Below are 16,482 nucleotides of genomic sequence, written 5' to 3' on the forward strand. Positions count from 1 at the left end.
AAAAATATGAATGTAATTTTAATAATGATAGTCATGTTCCACAAATACGTGATTGTCGTATTAACTTATAATTCAATTACGAAAACTTTCATTAAAACCATTCTAAATCATGAACTTTTCATCTAATGATTTTGACTGTAAAGGAGATTCATTTGAGGTTAAAATATGGTGGTTAAATAATGCCATTTGCTTACCACATTGAGGAGAAGGAACCCTTTTGATCTCCAGACTCTGTTGCTGGTATTCCCCAGGCTTCAACTTCATCAATTTGGATGTTACAAATCAGGTAACAGAAAGAAAATTCTTAGCTAAATGCCCTTTCTAAATTGAATTCCCATACCAGATTCAAGTTTAAATAACTGAGCAATGTTGAATAACTGTTGTTATGGTAGGTACAAATTGGTTTGGTAGGGAACACTGAGAACAGCAGAAACCTCTAGGACTTAAACAGGTAGCCTATCACAAAGTTAGTGGGGATTAATTACCTGTCACTAGGCAGAATTAAACAACAAAATTTCCAATTTCAACCAATTTTGCAATCATGAGTTGCCTTACTGTTTCTATTCCAATTTTTCTTTCTTGGAAAGTGGGGTTGGAAAGTTCTGTAGTGTAACTTTATAGCTTTATAAATTGCAAGGTGTCAGCTTGGCATAGCTTACACTTTTGAGCTTTTTGCTTTCCCAGCTCTGAAATTGTAAAATTAAGGGCAAGGACTTAGTGTGGTACATTTTAGGAATGATAGTTTATATTATTTAATTTGATTAAATAAAATTAGAGCATCATATAATTAAATTTTGATAATATTTAAATAGTCAAATTATTATTCGTTACGAGTCGGATAGAGTTTGGATAATGATTTTAGATTCATTTAACTCCTAAAAACTGAAAATCCAAAAATAAGCAGATCTATGTCTATGCATGCTGGTTTACTTTTTCTAATGTCTGATGCAAATCAAAGCATTGAATCTTGAGGTCTAGAGCTGCAATTCATTGGTCAATGATTATTGTCAATGTAAATAAGGATGGCAGCAAAAATAGAACTAGAAAGTTTATCCTTTGAGATTGACTTAAGTATGGTAAGGTTCTTGTTAATGGAAATATACAAGAAGATTGATGTGCAAACCAATCTCTTTCTGGTGCTTATCAGTAGAAAGAATTTCAAGATCAATGGGGAAGGAAGGAGATACTGCAAGGAAAGGTATGATAAAAGATAATAACAAATACAATCTAGAACATTGGTGGGACTGAAAGGTCATGTTAACCCAACCCAAAGCCTTCTTTTTCTTCCCAAAAAGCAGTTTTGGATTGGAATTTTGCTTGAAAACACTCTCTCAGGGCAGGTGGGGTGCAGCAGGGCAGTCCTTGTCCTGAACTCTCAATATTGTTAGGAAACTTCCAAAACAGATCAGGGGACAAAGCTAAAAGTTACAACCAACCTTACCTAATGCCATCAAATAATGAGCTTTAAGACAGATGGAGATTGCTCCTGCCTTGTTGATTGTATCACTTGAGAAAATCCTACCCAAACCTCACTTAGGGGAATACTTGGGATGCATGCAAGTATACTGCAGTATGCAAAGGGATAAGTTTTAATTCAGAAAATCATACTACTGTCTACTGGACAGCACACACACCTGTTGTGATAAAGGGGAAAGAAAAATAGTTTATTCCTTTTGTATTTTCTTCATTGAAATTTATTTTATTTTTTAGCCTTTTATTTCTATTGGAATTTAATAATTTGGTATTAATTAAGATTAATAAGGATGGGTGTATGTTATGTTGATCATAAATTCATAATTTGAATTGTGACAATGGGAAATTCATTAGTGAAAAAGGGTTGTGGTTGTCTCCCTTTGTTGTAATTAACTATTTTTTTTATTATTCTAGAAAGTACATTTTAAATGAGTCTATATTCGATATGTTCAATACACTATCAACAAACTAAATGTTATCACCTCATTAATAAATAAATTTAAAAATTAAATACTCATAATTTTAAAATATTTATTTTAATTTTTTTTTGAATATTTATGAAGTCTTATTTTATATATTTTTAATAAGACGCAAATGATAATGTAGAAATACTATATATGTTTGTAATGCATTTAATATAAACCTATTTTATATTTATAAAAGAATATACTATTAAATGTATCGTAAATAACTCAATGTAATTTTTAAATGTACTTGAATTAAATCTCAAGAATTAATGAATTTTCATGACAAAACCAGAAGTTGCATTGTTCACGTTTCTGTCCAAAAAATGTCAATAGATTAAATTTTTACAAATATGTAATTTGATAATATAAAATTAAAATATTTTATATTTAAATTTGAGACAAATTTTAATAAAATTTTTATTACTAACTCGAATTATAATACATTTCGGATATCACTTTTAGAATACTGGTACTCAAATTCGATTATGGTAGTATTCAGATTTTATCATAAACCCGATCATATATAAATATTTTATTTATAAAAATAGAAATCTCAAAAATAAAAAAAAAGAAAAAACAGTGATACATTAAAACCAGAACGTTTCCATCACACATTCACAGTATTGTTTTGGTGTGTGAAATGTGTTGTTTTGTTCCTCGAAAAATGAGCTTTTTATTACCAGCATTTTTCCATTTTTATTTCCATTCCTTTGTTTTTGCATTTCCCGGGGCAAGGACAAGCTCACCCATGCACACACATTGATATTCTCTCTCTCTCTCTCGAAAGTTGAGAACTTGAAACAAACCCACCCTCGACTTCCCTCAGCTTTAGGGTTTACATTTTTCTTTTTTCTTTTTTTGTTTTGTAAATTCTTGTTTGGGGTCATTCATTGGTTCCTTTCTTTGCCTTCTTGAGACCCTGATCTTGTTTTCTCTCAAGACAAGTTAAGTACAATTTTTTTTTTGGGTTTGCCTTGAATTAAAGAAGGAATCCCCTGAATCCTCAAAATGTTTGCTTCTTTTTTCCCTGTCTTGATTTAGGGTTCCGCTTTTTCTCTTTTCTTTCTTCTCTTTTCTTTATTCTTTTCTTTCTTTTTTTGGCTTGTTGAAGGGTTTGTTCTCTCTTCTCTTTCTTCCTGTTGTCTTCCTCTTGGTTTGCATTGTCACGTAAAAATTAGCTCTTTTTTCCTTCTGGGTTTTTGTTTTCCTTTGTTCTTTTCTCTCCAATTTCTTCTCTTTAAGGCATGTTTTCTAGCCAAATTTCCTTTAAAAATACCCAAAATGTTAACTTTAAGAAGAACCCATTTCTCCAGTTTCGCCTAAAACTGCTTCCATCTACGCCATCTCTGCATTTCACATCCGGTTTCTTTTAGGCCTTTTAACAAACACGTAAGCTACATTTTGAAAATTTTTTCCCTTTTTTTGTTTTTTTTTCTGCGTTACTTTCCGTTTTGAAATCATGGGTTGTGTTCATGGAAAGTGTTGTAGTAAATACCCATCATCATCAGATGGTGATTCAGATCACCATAGAGAAATGAGGCCTTACATTAACAAACACATTCTTACACAAAGGTCATTGGAGTTAGTTCCTGTTCCATCTCACAACTTTAATTTGCAGTACTCAATCTTAACTCAGCATGGTTATTATCCAGACACAGTTGAGAGGGAAAACCAAGATAGTTTCTGTGTGAAAATACAGGTTCAAGGTAACCCAAATGTTCATTTCTTTGGTGTATTTGATGGACATGGTCAATATGGTGCTCAATGTTCAAACTTTGTCAAGGATAGACTTGTAGAGATATTATCTAATGATCCCACATTGTTGGATGATCCTTTAAAAGCTTATACTTCAGCATTTTTAGCTACAAATTCTGAGTTACATGATAGTGAGATTGATGATACTATGAGTGGTACCACGGCGATAACTGTCCTTGTTGTTGGAGATACTCTTTATGTTGCTAATGTGGGTGATTCAAGAGCTGTGATTGCTCGCAAGGATGGAAATCAAATTTTGGCTGAGGATTTATCCCAGGATCAAACACCATTTAGGAAAGATGAATATGATAGGGTTAAGCTTTGTGGGGCCAGGGTTTTGAGTGTTGATCAAGTGGAAGGTCTTAAAGACCCTAATATTCAAAATTGGGGTGATGAAGAAAGTCAAGGTGGTGATCCTCCAAGGTTGTGGGTTCCGAATGGGATGTATCCGGGTACTGCATTTACAAGGAGTGTAGGAGATGGTACAGCAGAGAAGATTGGTGTGATTGCTGTTCCGGAGGTGTCAATTGTTAAGCTTACACCTGATCATCAATTCTTTGTTGTTGCAAGTGATGGAGTTTTCGAGTTTCTCCGTAGCCAAATTGTTGTCAACATGGTATGACCGTTATCTTCTTTTCCCATTTGTTTATACTATTGTATATCCGTCATTCATCTGTTGACTTTTGAATGTTTGCTGTTATGAGAAATATTTGCCTTTTTTTTTTTTGCATGCAACTGCCAGAGTGTTTAATACAGAAGGCTTTAATGCATGTTCCCTGCAACTTGATGTTTGTAAACCTATAGTATACTATGGAGTTTGATAAGGACGCTAAAAAATGAAGCAAGGTGCAAAAGCATTTTCCCATGTCTTTTGCTTTATGAACTGTTATATCTCTCCACTTGTTGAAATTATCATGAAAATAACTCATTCATATGTATAAGTGGCTTTTCTTAGATGTAGCAATCTATTGTTCCTGCTGGTTACTGCAAGATATTTGAGTCATTATTTGAGCATTTCCTTAACAAATTTATAATTTTCTTCACATAGGCAGCAGCATACACAGATCCCCGGGATGCATGTGCTGCAATTGCTGGAGAATCCTACAAACTATGGTTGGAGAATGAAAATCGGACTGATGATATCACAATCATCATTGTACAGATTAAAGACTTGTCTAATGTATGAATTATTTAAATCTTTCTCTGGCTGTTCATTTTCTCAATATTTAAAAACAAATTGTGCTTTATGGCTTAGTTTTGTCCCTTGGTGATGTATTCTTTCTCAGAAGTTATTGAAGTGTGATCTTTTAGGATTGCTCAGCAGAAAGTTCCACTTTGCACTTTGCAGTATCATGTCAACTTATCCTAGTTTTTTTTTTTTTTTTTAGAAGAGCATCGAATTATCCTAGTTTGAATTAGAGTCATAAAATCTATCTTGATTTAAAGATAAAAAAAAGTATGGATTTGCTTATAGTGCCTTGCAGTGATATAACTTGCACTTTCCTGCCCAATACAAAATTGTAGGGAAGCTCTAATCTAAAAAGACTTTTTTAGTGGCCATAGATTATAGAATGTGTGATATTAATTTGTAAATTTTCATTGGCCTAAAAGAAATTGTAAATATTCTGTGTAATCTATTGATGCTCTCAAAGTAGGCATTATTTCCTAGTACTTCATTAATTGCATTGCAATTAACTGATGTTCTTGGGATTCCTGCAGATGGGTGCTGGTGCCACAGATAGTGGAATAGATTACAGGCCAATGATTATGAGGTCAGTCAAGGGAACTCATGATGTGTCCAGTGTCTCTGAGTCAGAAACCTATGCTTCAGTAAGAAGTGGTTTGTCAGATATACAGCAGTCTTGCCAACATAGTATTTCAATGAATCGAAGTGCAGCTATCGTTGTTCCATCACCAATGCGTCAGAGGCCTTTGCAATTGGTTGGTCACTCAAGCTATGGTTTGGAATATTTTCTAATCCTTCCATATTTTTGAGTAATCTGTTCTTCATTCACTGCCGCTATTAGATTTGTTGATCTGACAGAAGCCGCCTCATCCCTTATTTTTTATGATTTGCTACCTGTCTCATCTGATTTTCTTCAATATGTATATTAATACTATTATACATATAGCCATTGGAAGAGTTGGTGTCCGCCAACTCTGTTGGTTGACTCATTGGTTATACCCTTGACAAAATTTCAAATAAAACCAATTAGGGGAAAAAATGTCCTGAGAGGTAGGAGAAAACCTAGGAATTGTACCGTCTTTCTTCCTTGCTATATTAAGGATTTTTGGTTTCTGTGTCATTGTCAGTAAAATAAAATGCATCAAGTAATAGTGAGTGACATGCTATAGGGCGGAATAAGTTGAAAGTGTATCTTCATCGTTTTAATATGCACACATGTAGGTATGTGGGGTGGACTGGTTTTTAATAATCAATAGTGGTTGGTATCTCTCTAGAAGAGATACTTGCTTCATCTTGTTGCACCTCGTCTTTAAAAATATTAATTGAGCAAATTAAGTACTAGTTTTTAGTTATAAACTGACACAGTTTTGTTTGGCTGTTATCAGGATGTGGGTTAGCTTAAAGGAACCAAAGGGAAATTGTTTTTTCCACATACAAGATTCTCATGGTGAATGATCTCAAGGCCCTATGACATTTTGCCAATGTTGCTGATAACGTGGTGGTTAACCCCATGATATTTGTTGAAGAAAAGTGCGCTCCTTCTGCCTGTAATCTTGCATCTGGTTATCCGAACATGTAGAGTAAAGATCCATTTTGGAGAGATTCAAGGAAATTCTGTTGGCAAGTTCAGAGTTGATGATCACAAGATGATGGAAAGGGGATTAGGAAGTATGTTCTTTCTAATGTCAAGATCTTCGAGGAAGAACCTCCCCTAGTTTATTGCCTCTAAAGCATACCCATGAGGATATCTCAATTGTTTCCAGCACTGCTGGGATGATGGGTGAGGCAGAGATATACCTTGATTGCTAACTGCCCACGATGGATTCTGTAAATTTCTTGTGAGATATCAATTTGAATGACTTTAATGGTACAGAAGCTACTTAATGATAAATTAACAGGTTTTATGATCTATGCTCTATGCATGTAGTGGTATTCTCATTTTTGCTCTGTTCAAAGCTTTGAATGCTGCACGATACTCTTGAAGATGAAAGTTACACTACTCAAATGTGTAGAAGGCTTCTTTTTAGGTTTTGTGGGGATTCCAAAGCCTGTCTGTCTGCCTGAACTTTTCTATTAACACAAAAAATGAAAAGAAAAATTGTTTTTATTTTTCTTTTCCTTAATAGGAGTGGTTATAGTTCTACAAGGAATATAGCAAGTTCTGTTATTGTTCTCCTTTCACTAGTTAATTATTTAAGGTTAGTGAGAGAGAACATGCTGCCTAATACGTGCAAAAGCCTTGTTATTTCCTCATCATAATGAGAAAAAACTGGAACAATATTAAGAATACAAAACCGCCTCTTCTTAAGGAGAGATGATGTGGAAGTTACAAAAGTTCTTCCATCAGAATGATTCCTATATCAGAAGTATATTGATAGCTTCTCACCTATACTATTCTGTACTATGTTACATTTCTCCAGCAACTGGCTTAATCTATCCGTTTCTGTTCTAGCCATCACTATTTCACTGTAACTGCTATTTGATTCTCTGATCGTACAAGCAACATCATCTGCAATAGCCAATCCATGCTTCTGTGAAGAATCTCCTTTATCCTTTATGGAGGAGGTACTTGTCGTAGCAGCCTCCTGAACTTCAATGTCGAGGACTGTCTCTTGTTGAGAAGCTTGTGGATCCAAGCCAACCCTCGGAGACTTGAGGGGGCTGCAGCCAACTTCGATTATTTCGTCTAGAGATGGATAGCTCCAAAAATAAGGTGAAGTGTCACCTTCATCCTGTAACTTAGGTATATCTCCCAACTTCGCAGCAACATTATGACACTGCAAAACATAAGCTAAAGAGCAGGCCCCGGTTGATAAACTCATCAAACGCCAATTGAAAATCCTTCGGAAAATGGTGACCCAGTTAGGCACTAGATAGTAGCTCATGCCGTGCAGCTCAAGCTGTGTGTTTCTTTGTAGCATTACAGACGTCTCTTTTGTAGCTAGTGGAATTCCCATCATCTTGCTTGATTGTGTTAGGTATCCTATGAAGCAACTTTCAAGTAGTAATCTGTGGTTATCAATATCTTTCCCCATCTTGGAACCTCTTCGCAACCATGAGATATCATCAGGAAAACTGGGCAGTCTACAATCTCTCAATGCACATTCAAGTGGTGCAGTTTTTGCTGTTGAGCTCCATCCCACACTTGGCAAGAACAACTTCACTGCTAAAAGCTCATCACTTGAATCTTCCAGCAGCATGGTCTCAGAACAAGGCCAGTTGGTAGGATTTGCTTTAACAGCAGCAGCAATTTCTCCCAATGACCAATCCAATGCTTCGTTGAAGACTGAGATGCAGTGACTTGGACCTACTTCATGATCACTCATCCTATCCAACACCTCCAACAAAGGACTCAAGTGAGACATTACAAGTTCACGTGTCTTCACACTACTAAGAACAGGTTGTACAGGTGATTCATTGGCCAGCCATTTCAGTCCTTTCCTTAACTGTTCATCACTGAAAAACCAATTTGAGTGTTCCAGATGTTGCTTACCAACAAGGAAAACAACCAAAAAGCTGCTTACTCGTGATTTATCAATGTCATGCAGCTCCAATTCGTTAACTATAACTGCGGAAGGATCTGAACCTTCTACATTGTAAGAGCCACTCAAGACCAGAAGAGGTAAGCACGAACCAGGAGGAATTGATGTTAGAAGGTTATGAAGGTGGATCTTTTGGAGCTTCCATGGAATGCTATCAGATACAAGGAACAGAACCGCACTTGCTCCAGATACTGTCTCATTCAGATCACCACAATTTGCATCCTTAACAACAGACAGGCAACATGTTAGATCAGTACCAGATAGGCTAGGAATCCATTTCTGCCATATTGACAAACCAGAAGATGAGACTGCTAAATCATCATCATTATTATCTCCTGTGGAAGGCATGATCTTAGAGAACAACCACGAGCCTGCTGCCAAATGGGCAACCTGGCTCTTCTGCATCAGCTGGTCTCCTTGTTTGTTCTCCGGAGAACATAGCACAATTTTCCAGCATAGACATTTAGCACCTGGGTTTCTGTTAGCCAATATTCCTGACACTACATCCGAAACATTCAGCTTTGACCATGATCTTTCCTGTTTTTCATATCTCTCCCTCATGACATGATCAAAATCAAGCTCACCAAATGTACTCCATTGCTACAAAGGAACAATAAAAGAATATGAATAAAAACAGTAAAAGTACAGAAGAATTGGCAACTTTGCCAACTAATGAAGTGTGTGTCCATACAACATAGAAATATGTAAGTAGCAGTTAAGTTGAATAAATATCACAGAAACTGGGAGATTTTAGGAGAAAGAGGGGCTGTAGTTCAGGGTCAATGTCCCAAATAAGAAATGACAACAGGCAATTAGAATTACTTACACAGTAAACAATGAGAAAAACTAATAATCACAGCAGAATAACAAAAAAATCGTACATTTTTGTTCTGCCAAACTGGAATACCCAATGGTAATGACCTTAGTGCAGCTTCACCTGCCAGCTGCCTCTGTTCACGTAATTCCCTTAGTTTTATAGCCCGTCGTCTCCACAACCTGACAGGACAGATGCAAGTAAGAAAAATATAACACTAGGTGACAGCCAGAACCAGATTGACAATGTTGCAGACCTTAGGATCAACTTGAGTTTCGCTTCAGCAACTTCCTTATCTTGATTATTTGCTACTGTTTCCTGATTCTCAATTTCTAGATGACTATCTGGTGGTTCATCTCCTAAATCATCAACAGCCATTCCTTGAGGTACTAAATTTTCCAAAGCATAATCATATTTGTCACTTGGTGTCTCTGACAGAGATTTTAAGTCATTAGTAGCCATAGTTTGAGGTACTGAGTCCTTTGTAATATAATCATATTTGCCACTAGGTGATCTTGCTGGCAGAGATTTTACTTTATCAATAGCCATACTTTGAGGTTTGGAGTTTTCCACAGCATGATCAAATATACCACTAGTGGATCTCTCTGGCAGAGATGCTTTGGACATAATTTGCAATGGCATTTGTTCTGTGCCAGAAGTGATTGCCCTCTCTGGCAATATGGTGAAAAGAGCATCATTGTTTGCTTTCTCCATAACTGCAACTTTTGCTGGCAGTGATCTAGGGGAACTACGAGACACAGAGAAATCCAATGGTTTGAAGGAGGCACCAGTCTTGAGATGACGTTGGAGCTGTTGAACACCTATAGATGTCTCAGTCACTGAATGCAGTTGCACACCATCCTTTGGAGAAGAAACAACTTTAGAATCAGGCATTTCTTCATCAACTGCTATAACTGAACTCGCCCTTCTAGGGGAAGAGAAGGCATTTGACCTTTGCTTATATATTTTACCGAGTTGACTCTCCTTGGTTGCTCTTATGGGCAAGGATGTCAGTTCACGAGAAACTGCAACATCCTCTGCTATTGTTCTTGATCTTTTTAGATGAACCAGTCTTGAACACTTGGTAGGATAGTCACTGTCAACATTAAGAAATGGACCTTCCTTCACCATATATGGCTCTTCAAATTCCTTTATCGAAAAGCCATAGTAGTCTAGAAGGCTTTCAATGTCCTCTTCCTAAATCCAACCACCAGAAGCAGCATAAGATAAGGAACTTAACATGAAGATGAAAAAAAAATGTAATCTGCATTTAGGGCAAGAAATATTACCTCAATACCAAGCCACCTGGCAACATAGGTAACAGGGAGGCCTTGGTTGTTCTGGAGACTGGAGTGTAGAGAAGCGAGGGCCTGAGTTCGTAACTGATCAAAGCACCATAATTTATCACCCGCAATGATATAGAAAAGAGAAAAGAAACAAAAGTTATGCAGCACATAAGAGAAAATGTCATAATTTACACTCAAGAAGACTTGTGACTTCCATAAATAGCACATCATAAACTAAGGATATGGGAGGAATAGGGATATGATATGGAATGAAAGGAAAACAAAGAATTGGTGAGTTTTTTCCTTTGTAGGTGGGAAGGAGATGGAATAATCCATCATACCTACCTTGGCAAAATGAGCATGCATCAAGCATGCTTGTAGGTAACTTGCCCTCCTTGCAAGCCTAAAGAAGGCAACAAAATTACCCGTTCTGCAAGCCCTGGAAGAGCCAAAAATTTAAAGAGTTAGACCCAGTTCAACACTCCAGTGGCAATGAAAGTTGAAGGAAAGTAACAACCTAGCTACGTTACGAGCAAAGAGCACTTCCGGTGTTTGTCTTATCTCCGGAGTCATCTTAGCAAGGTCCAATGAGAGCTCAGCAGGTTCAACCTAGTGGGGAGTGCTTATTTTCAAAGAGAAGTTGATGAAGTTTGTATAATTGATTTGCCATTGGTAGGGACTTACTTTATACCCAGGATGCTTGTCAAGTTTGAGAAGCGCATAATAACCTCTAAACTCCTTTTCTGTTGGAACATTAATTCCTTTCTTCCTGTGATCATCATACATTTGGAATAACTCAACTGATGTTTTGTTCATCTGTTCAATATTTAGGTGTGCATCAAAACCCTCAGAGAAGCCCTCCCCTTTGGTATATTCACATAATTCATGCATGGCAATTATGTGAAGCCTTATCTGACAACCACAGTAATCAGCACCACTAATTAGTCTTAGAGTACAAGTCATGGAATGAGTCAAAACATTTGCCTCTAAATGCAACAAATTACAGCTTATGCTTCAAGTATTGAGGTAAACATGGATGGATTAAAGTGTAGGCAAGACCAATGAGAATGCCACAGTATATTTACTTGTTCAGTTTAAATATAAGAGGGTGACAAATGCCATGTAGTTCATGGAAATAAAAAGGTCAGAAGCTTTGGTGGCAGTATTCACATGCCACATGACAACAATACATGTTGTGTGTCTGAAACCTTGCCTGCAACAGCAGTGGCTTGCAAGCAACTTGAATTAGGATAAAAATGATAGCGGTAAAGAATCAGAATGGCAGTACTCATTTAAAGCCCCAACAGGAACAACTATAACGTGAACTTTATTAATGATTCAGGTAATATAAGTCACATGCGCATTACAAACAGGATTAAATTCCATTAACCTATATGAACTAAAATGAACTTTTTTCCAATAATATTTTGCTGGTTTGGTTTTACGAGATGCATAAGTATTCACGAATCACGATAATGTGCTAACAGATAAGGAAGACACAGTAGCAAGGACATACCATTTGCTCTAGCATAGTAATAGCCCCTTGGTCAAAGATGTGCTGCATCCTCAGGTCCATTCGAATTGCTCTCATCCTATCCCATAGAAAGTTATATATTCCAAGAAACCTGTCACCATACGGCTGATCTAGCAAATTGAGTAGATAATCTATTGTCTTCTGCAGGACTGGCATTGGCCGTATCAAACTTGCTTCTCTCTCAGCTGTCCTAGTGTACTGTAATAGTAAAAGTAAGCATATCCATCATACTTTACCACTTAAGGAAATCATAAAGAAAAGCAGTTTCTTTTTAAATTACCTTCTTAACAGCGAGGAATTCACTTGTTTGATTTCTATCACCATCCAAGCGTTCGTACTGGTCAAGATCACCTTTTCTTTCTCGTTCTGCCCTTTCCGACTCTAAAATTGAAGCAAGATTCAAATCACATCAATAAAAGAAAGTGCTGTCAGTTAGCCAACTCTTTGACATGCAATAATAGGATATATGCTTCTTGAAGACACTAGAAAATCAGATAAAACTGAAGCTTAAGAGAGATTAAATATAGAACAGGATCTCATTGTTTCCAAGAATGGTAGTTTTCCCTCAACATTCTAGTTACATAACTTTCTCAAAGTTTCATTTCAACTATTCCTGTTAATAGCTTGCTCCTAGGTTTCAGGGTCCAGACACATACCCGGACACATATCTGGACATAACCCAATGATAATGCTGGATGTTTCCATGCCCTCAAAATCAGATAAAGCAGTGTCATTCAAGAAATCGCCAGCTGAATCTGTAGAATGTTCCCCAACAAGTTTCTTCCTCTCTTCCACATTTTGCTGAAATCTATTTGCAGACAATCTTTGATCTACAATATCAGGAGGACTCATCTGAACAGTTTCACTCAATTCAGCTTTGAAACGAGCTAATCGCTTTGCTTTGGCTTGCAATTCTCTGCAATCGTGTGAAAGATTGAAATTAATATTAAAATGAAAGTTATAATCAGTGGCTAATCAATGTTATCACTGGATTATAAATTTTACCGTTCAGTACCATCTTCAATGGGACTGGAGTTTTCCTCAAGAAATTCATCACGGTAAATTAAAGGAGGAGACCTTGTTCTTTTAGAAACCGGAAGCCCAGTGTTTCTCACTGCAGTAGAAACAATACCATGTGCAGAAGGCAAGGATCTCGGACGAATTGGGACATCAGAGCTAGAAGAAAGAATATTTGACTTGGTACCTAACCGTGGAGGAGATCCAGAAGGCCTGCAAGAATAAATTACTGAATTTAATGTGATGGAATAGAAAAGGGTTGGGGGGGGGGGGGGGGGGTGTTGCACAAAGCCACATACCATGAGAGTGGCAAGGCAGTAAAGAAAGCTGTATCATGAGCACATAATTTTTCAGTTCTGAAACGAAATTTCAAGTGAATCCCACCCCTACAACACTGCCTGGTTCTTTCTTTAATACTTCTATCAGGTAGTGTCCTCATTTGATGCAAGAAAATAGAGAAAAAAAGAACAAATTGTTTACCCTCCTTTAAGATCATGACTGTCAAACACAAAACATGGGAAAAAAAGATTTATGTATCTGCTAAGATTGCATATTGACCTTTTAGAGCCATTGCGAACAGATAGAAAATTCTCCGGGGTAACTTCTTCTGCAGGTTGTGTACGTGGTAACCTGGCTTGTTTTGGGGCTTGCATATCAGGCACTTCATTGACAAAGCTTTTTCTATAACCAGTGGGACCTACATGAGATGAGACCACAGACTGGTCCTGATGAGCTGGCAAGTTGGGATAAGTGGCTGGCAACTTGGCAGGATTGTGCTGCATAGGGGGGGAAAAAGAAGGCCTGCACGAAAACAAAATAGCTGCCAAAACTTGTAACTGCAGGGGATTCAGCATGTAGTAGAATGTATACAATATAATCAAGCCTTAAAACAAAAGTACTGGCATAAAAATCTGTATCGTACAAAGGAATGTCCTTCAATGAGAATCCCAGGACCATGACTGAACACAAATGCATATTGGAGTCAATGGAACAGTCGATTAATCCAAGTACTAGAGATTGTATGAAAAAAGAATTAATCACTCTAGAATTTTTATAGGATAGTAATTTCGACAAGAGTCAAGTCACATTCAAGCCACAAGTCTAAAGCATGGGTTAAAAAAGTGGATAGACGAGACTTTCTTGTACCATCTTGACAGACACCCCTCATAACTAGAACCAAACATTATGGCAAGAACTACAAATAATGGAAGCCATCATCAGAAGTTTCTGGTGAAAAGGGAATGTAAAAGGGAAAAACAAAGTGGAGATTTCACCAATATGTTATTAAAATACTGACACCAATCTGTAGCCAATATCAAGAAAGATTATGATGTCACATGCAAGTAGTGCTGAAAAGGATAGACTGAACATGCCTCTGAAGGATTGCTTGACTGGAGTTTCTTGGTACAGTGTCATCTACAGATAATGATGGAGGTGATCTAGCTCTCTTTGACTCTTGAAATCGGGCAATCTTAGATGTAACACTAGTTTCAGAAATACGTGAAGCAATGAATGATGCTACTGCAGGTGGCCTGAGATGAGTTTGGGCAGCATCATCTTTTAACAAACCCTGCCCACCAGCCCATCTAGGAGGAGATTCAATGGGCCTGGAAGAAAATAAAAACTATCAATACAGCATTCAGGGACAAACATGTGGCTATATTTTATAATCAGAAGAACTGCCCAAATAAGAACAGATATAAGAAAACACAAGATGACATGCATTGCTAAACTCAAGACTTAATTTTCGATAGAGAAAACTTATTTGTGGCTCATAGAACTGATACATAAACTCTCCCTCCATTAAGTGGCATGTTACCTAACTGAAGCCTTATTGCCATTAACAGAAGAAAGAAATTTGAACAATGAAGGAAATGAACATCAGGCAAAAAGAGAAAAAAAAAAAAAAACTATACTTTCATACGCTCATACCTTTGGACTCCACCATACTGATGAGGTCTCACAGCAGGACTGAAGTTCTCAAAAGCTGCCGGGGGTCGCCGCACTCTATCTACAGCTTCAATTCCCCTATAGTTGGCACAAAATCCGTAAGTTTTTAACCAACAGAAAAGAAGAACCAAATGTGCAACTAAAAAAGTGAATTATGCTTCTAGATTCACCAAAAAAAAAAGCAATTCCCAGGTTCCATAAAGCCAAAATCATTCACTTAAAATTTGAAAAAAAAAAAAGCTTACACCTCCGTTCCATAAGTATAGTTGGTGTATAAAAATGTAAATTTGCAATCAAATAAGCAATCGAAACCCTAACAAAATCATGAGGGTTCATCCTTTTCTACATTCTTTGTTCCCTCCTTCAATGCAACTACTGTCCTAAACCCCCAACTAATAAGAAACCATTAAAGAAGTACCTTGAAAAGAAAAACCCATTAAAGACTTGAACCTTAAGAAATGAAGATCAAATTAAAGCCAAAGAAAAACAAACTTTCAAGCAAAATACCTGGAGGATCTTGTTGGGGCAGTGGATGAAGGAGGAGGAGGACGTTGAATCTGAAATGGGTTTGCAGATTTTGGGGCAGTTGTCGGACCTGAATGCTTCCCAAACCCTGACATTCTTTCTCCTCCCTCTTTCCTTCCCGGTTTTTCTTTTTCTCTTGTTGTTTGTTCTTGCTCTTCTGCTCTTTAACGCATATCCAATTCATTCAAAACATGGGTATAAGACTATAATTGCTTCTTTGGGATCTTGGTTGTTAATGTTGGAGTTCAGAGCTCAGTGATCTTGGTTTTATACTCCAGGCTCTTTGAATCAAAAGAGACAAGAGAAAGGAAAACAGTGAAGAACCAAGAATTTGAGCTGTCAAAAGCTTTCTCAGACTGAAACCGAAGCCGGTCTGGTCTTTCTTCTTTTAAGAAAAGCTGGCCCAGCAAACTACACTCCAAATTTGGGCGTATGCTGGATTCAAAATGGGCCTTAATGGCCTTTTAGAATCCTCCCAGAAGAATTGTTCGGCCCAATTATGGGCCAGGTCTGGCCCATAATATTAAGAAAATAATAACATTTTTTAATTTTGTTTGATTACATAAACTTAATTTGCATTTTTATTTTTACACCCGAATTGTATCCTTTTCTTTGCTTGAAATTGAATTTATCTCTTTATTTATTAAAAAAAATTAATCATAATAAATTTTATAAATAAACCCCATTACTTGAGAAATCATAAAAGAATTTCATAAATCACTCACCCTTTGTAAATATTCATTAGAACTATAATTACAATTTTTTGAAATAACTCTTATTGTTGAAAGCAAAGAAGAGAAAAGACAAAAGGCAAGAACTTTAGCTATGTTGTTATTAACACAAATTTATAATTAAACATATCTGGGTTATGTGTTGTTATGGAAAATTTATAATTCTTTTTTGTCAAAAAATTTATTTGATAGGATGTGTAAT

At 36.6% G+C, this 16,482-nt stretch overlaps 2 protein-coding genes across 5 annotated transcripts; one reads left to right on the forward strand and one right to left on the reverse strand.

Moving 5' to 3' along the window:
- Positions 1–2,579: 2,579 nt before the first annotated feature.
- LOC18603380 (Protein phosphatase 2C family protein) lies at positions 2,580–6,790 on the forward strand. 3 transcript variants are annotated; one of them, XM_007035309.3, is made up of 4 exons: positions 2,580–4,311; positions 4,744–4,875; positions 5,415–5,655; positions 6,267–6,790. In XM_007035309.3, exons 1-4 carry the CDS (start codon positions 3,400–3,402, stop codon positions 6,281–6,283), a joined length of 1,302 nt encoding a protein of 433 aa, XP_007035371.3. In that variant the 5' UTR covers positions 2,580–3,399; the 3' UTR covers positions 6,284–6,790. The 3 variants fall into 3 exon arrangements, with proteins under 3 accessions (XP_007035371.3, XP_007035372.3, XP_017975056.2); XM_007035310.3 differs by having other exon boundaries at positions 5,415–5,636; XM_018119567.2 differs by lacking the exon at positions 5,415–5,655.
- Positions 6,791–7,096: 306 nt separating this feature from the next.
- SAC3B (SAC3/GANP/Nin1/mts3/eIF-3 p25 family) lies at positions 7,097–15,893 on the reverse strand. 2 transcript variants are annotated; one of them, XM_018119135.2, is made up of 15 exons: positions 15,532–15,893; positions 15,007–15,102; positions 14,448–14,681; positions 13,633–13,875; positions 13,063–13,287; positions 12,714–12,973; positions 12,338–12,438; positions 12,040–12,255; positions 11,208–11,435; positions 11,041–11,132; positions 10,869–10,962; positions 10,527–10,619; positions 9,494–10,434; positions 9,305–9,419; positions 7,097–9,023 (listed from the first exon to the last, which is right to left on the reverse strand). In XM_018119135.2, the coding sequence occupies exons 1-15, from the start codon at positions 15,642–15,644 to the stop codon at positions 7,242–7,244; spliced, it is 4,833 nt and encodes a 1,610-aa protein (XP_017974624.2). In that variant the 5' UTR covers positions 15,645–15,893; the 3' UTR covers positions 7,097–7,241. The 2 variants fall into 2 exon arrangements, with proteins under 2 accessions (XP_017974624.2, XP_088661705.1); XM_088805579.1 differs by lacking the exons at positions 13,633–13,875; positions 14,448–14,681; positions 15,007–15,102; positions 15,532–15,893 and adding an exon at positions 13,374–13,576.
- Between the last annotated feature and the right edge of the window lie 589 nt (positions 15,894–16,482).

This window comes from Theobroma cacao, chromosome 4 (genome assembly GCF_053813885.1).
Source record: "Theobroma cacao isolate CCN51 chromosome 4, ASM5381388v1, whole genome shotgun sequence".
In the NCBI taxonomy this organism is placed as follows: domain Eukaryota; kingdom Viridiplantae; phylum Streptophyta; class Magnoliopsida; order Malvales; family Malvaceae; genus Theobroma; species Theobroma cacao.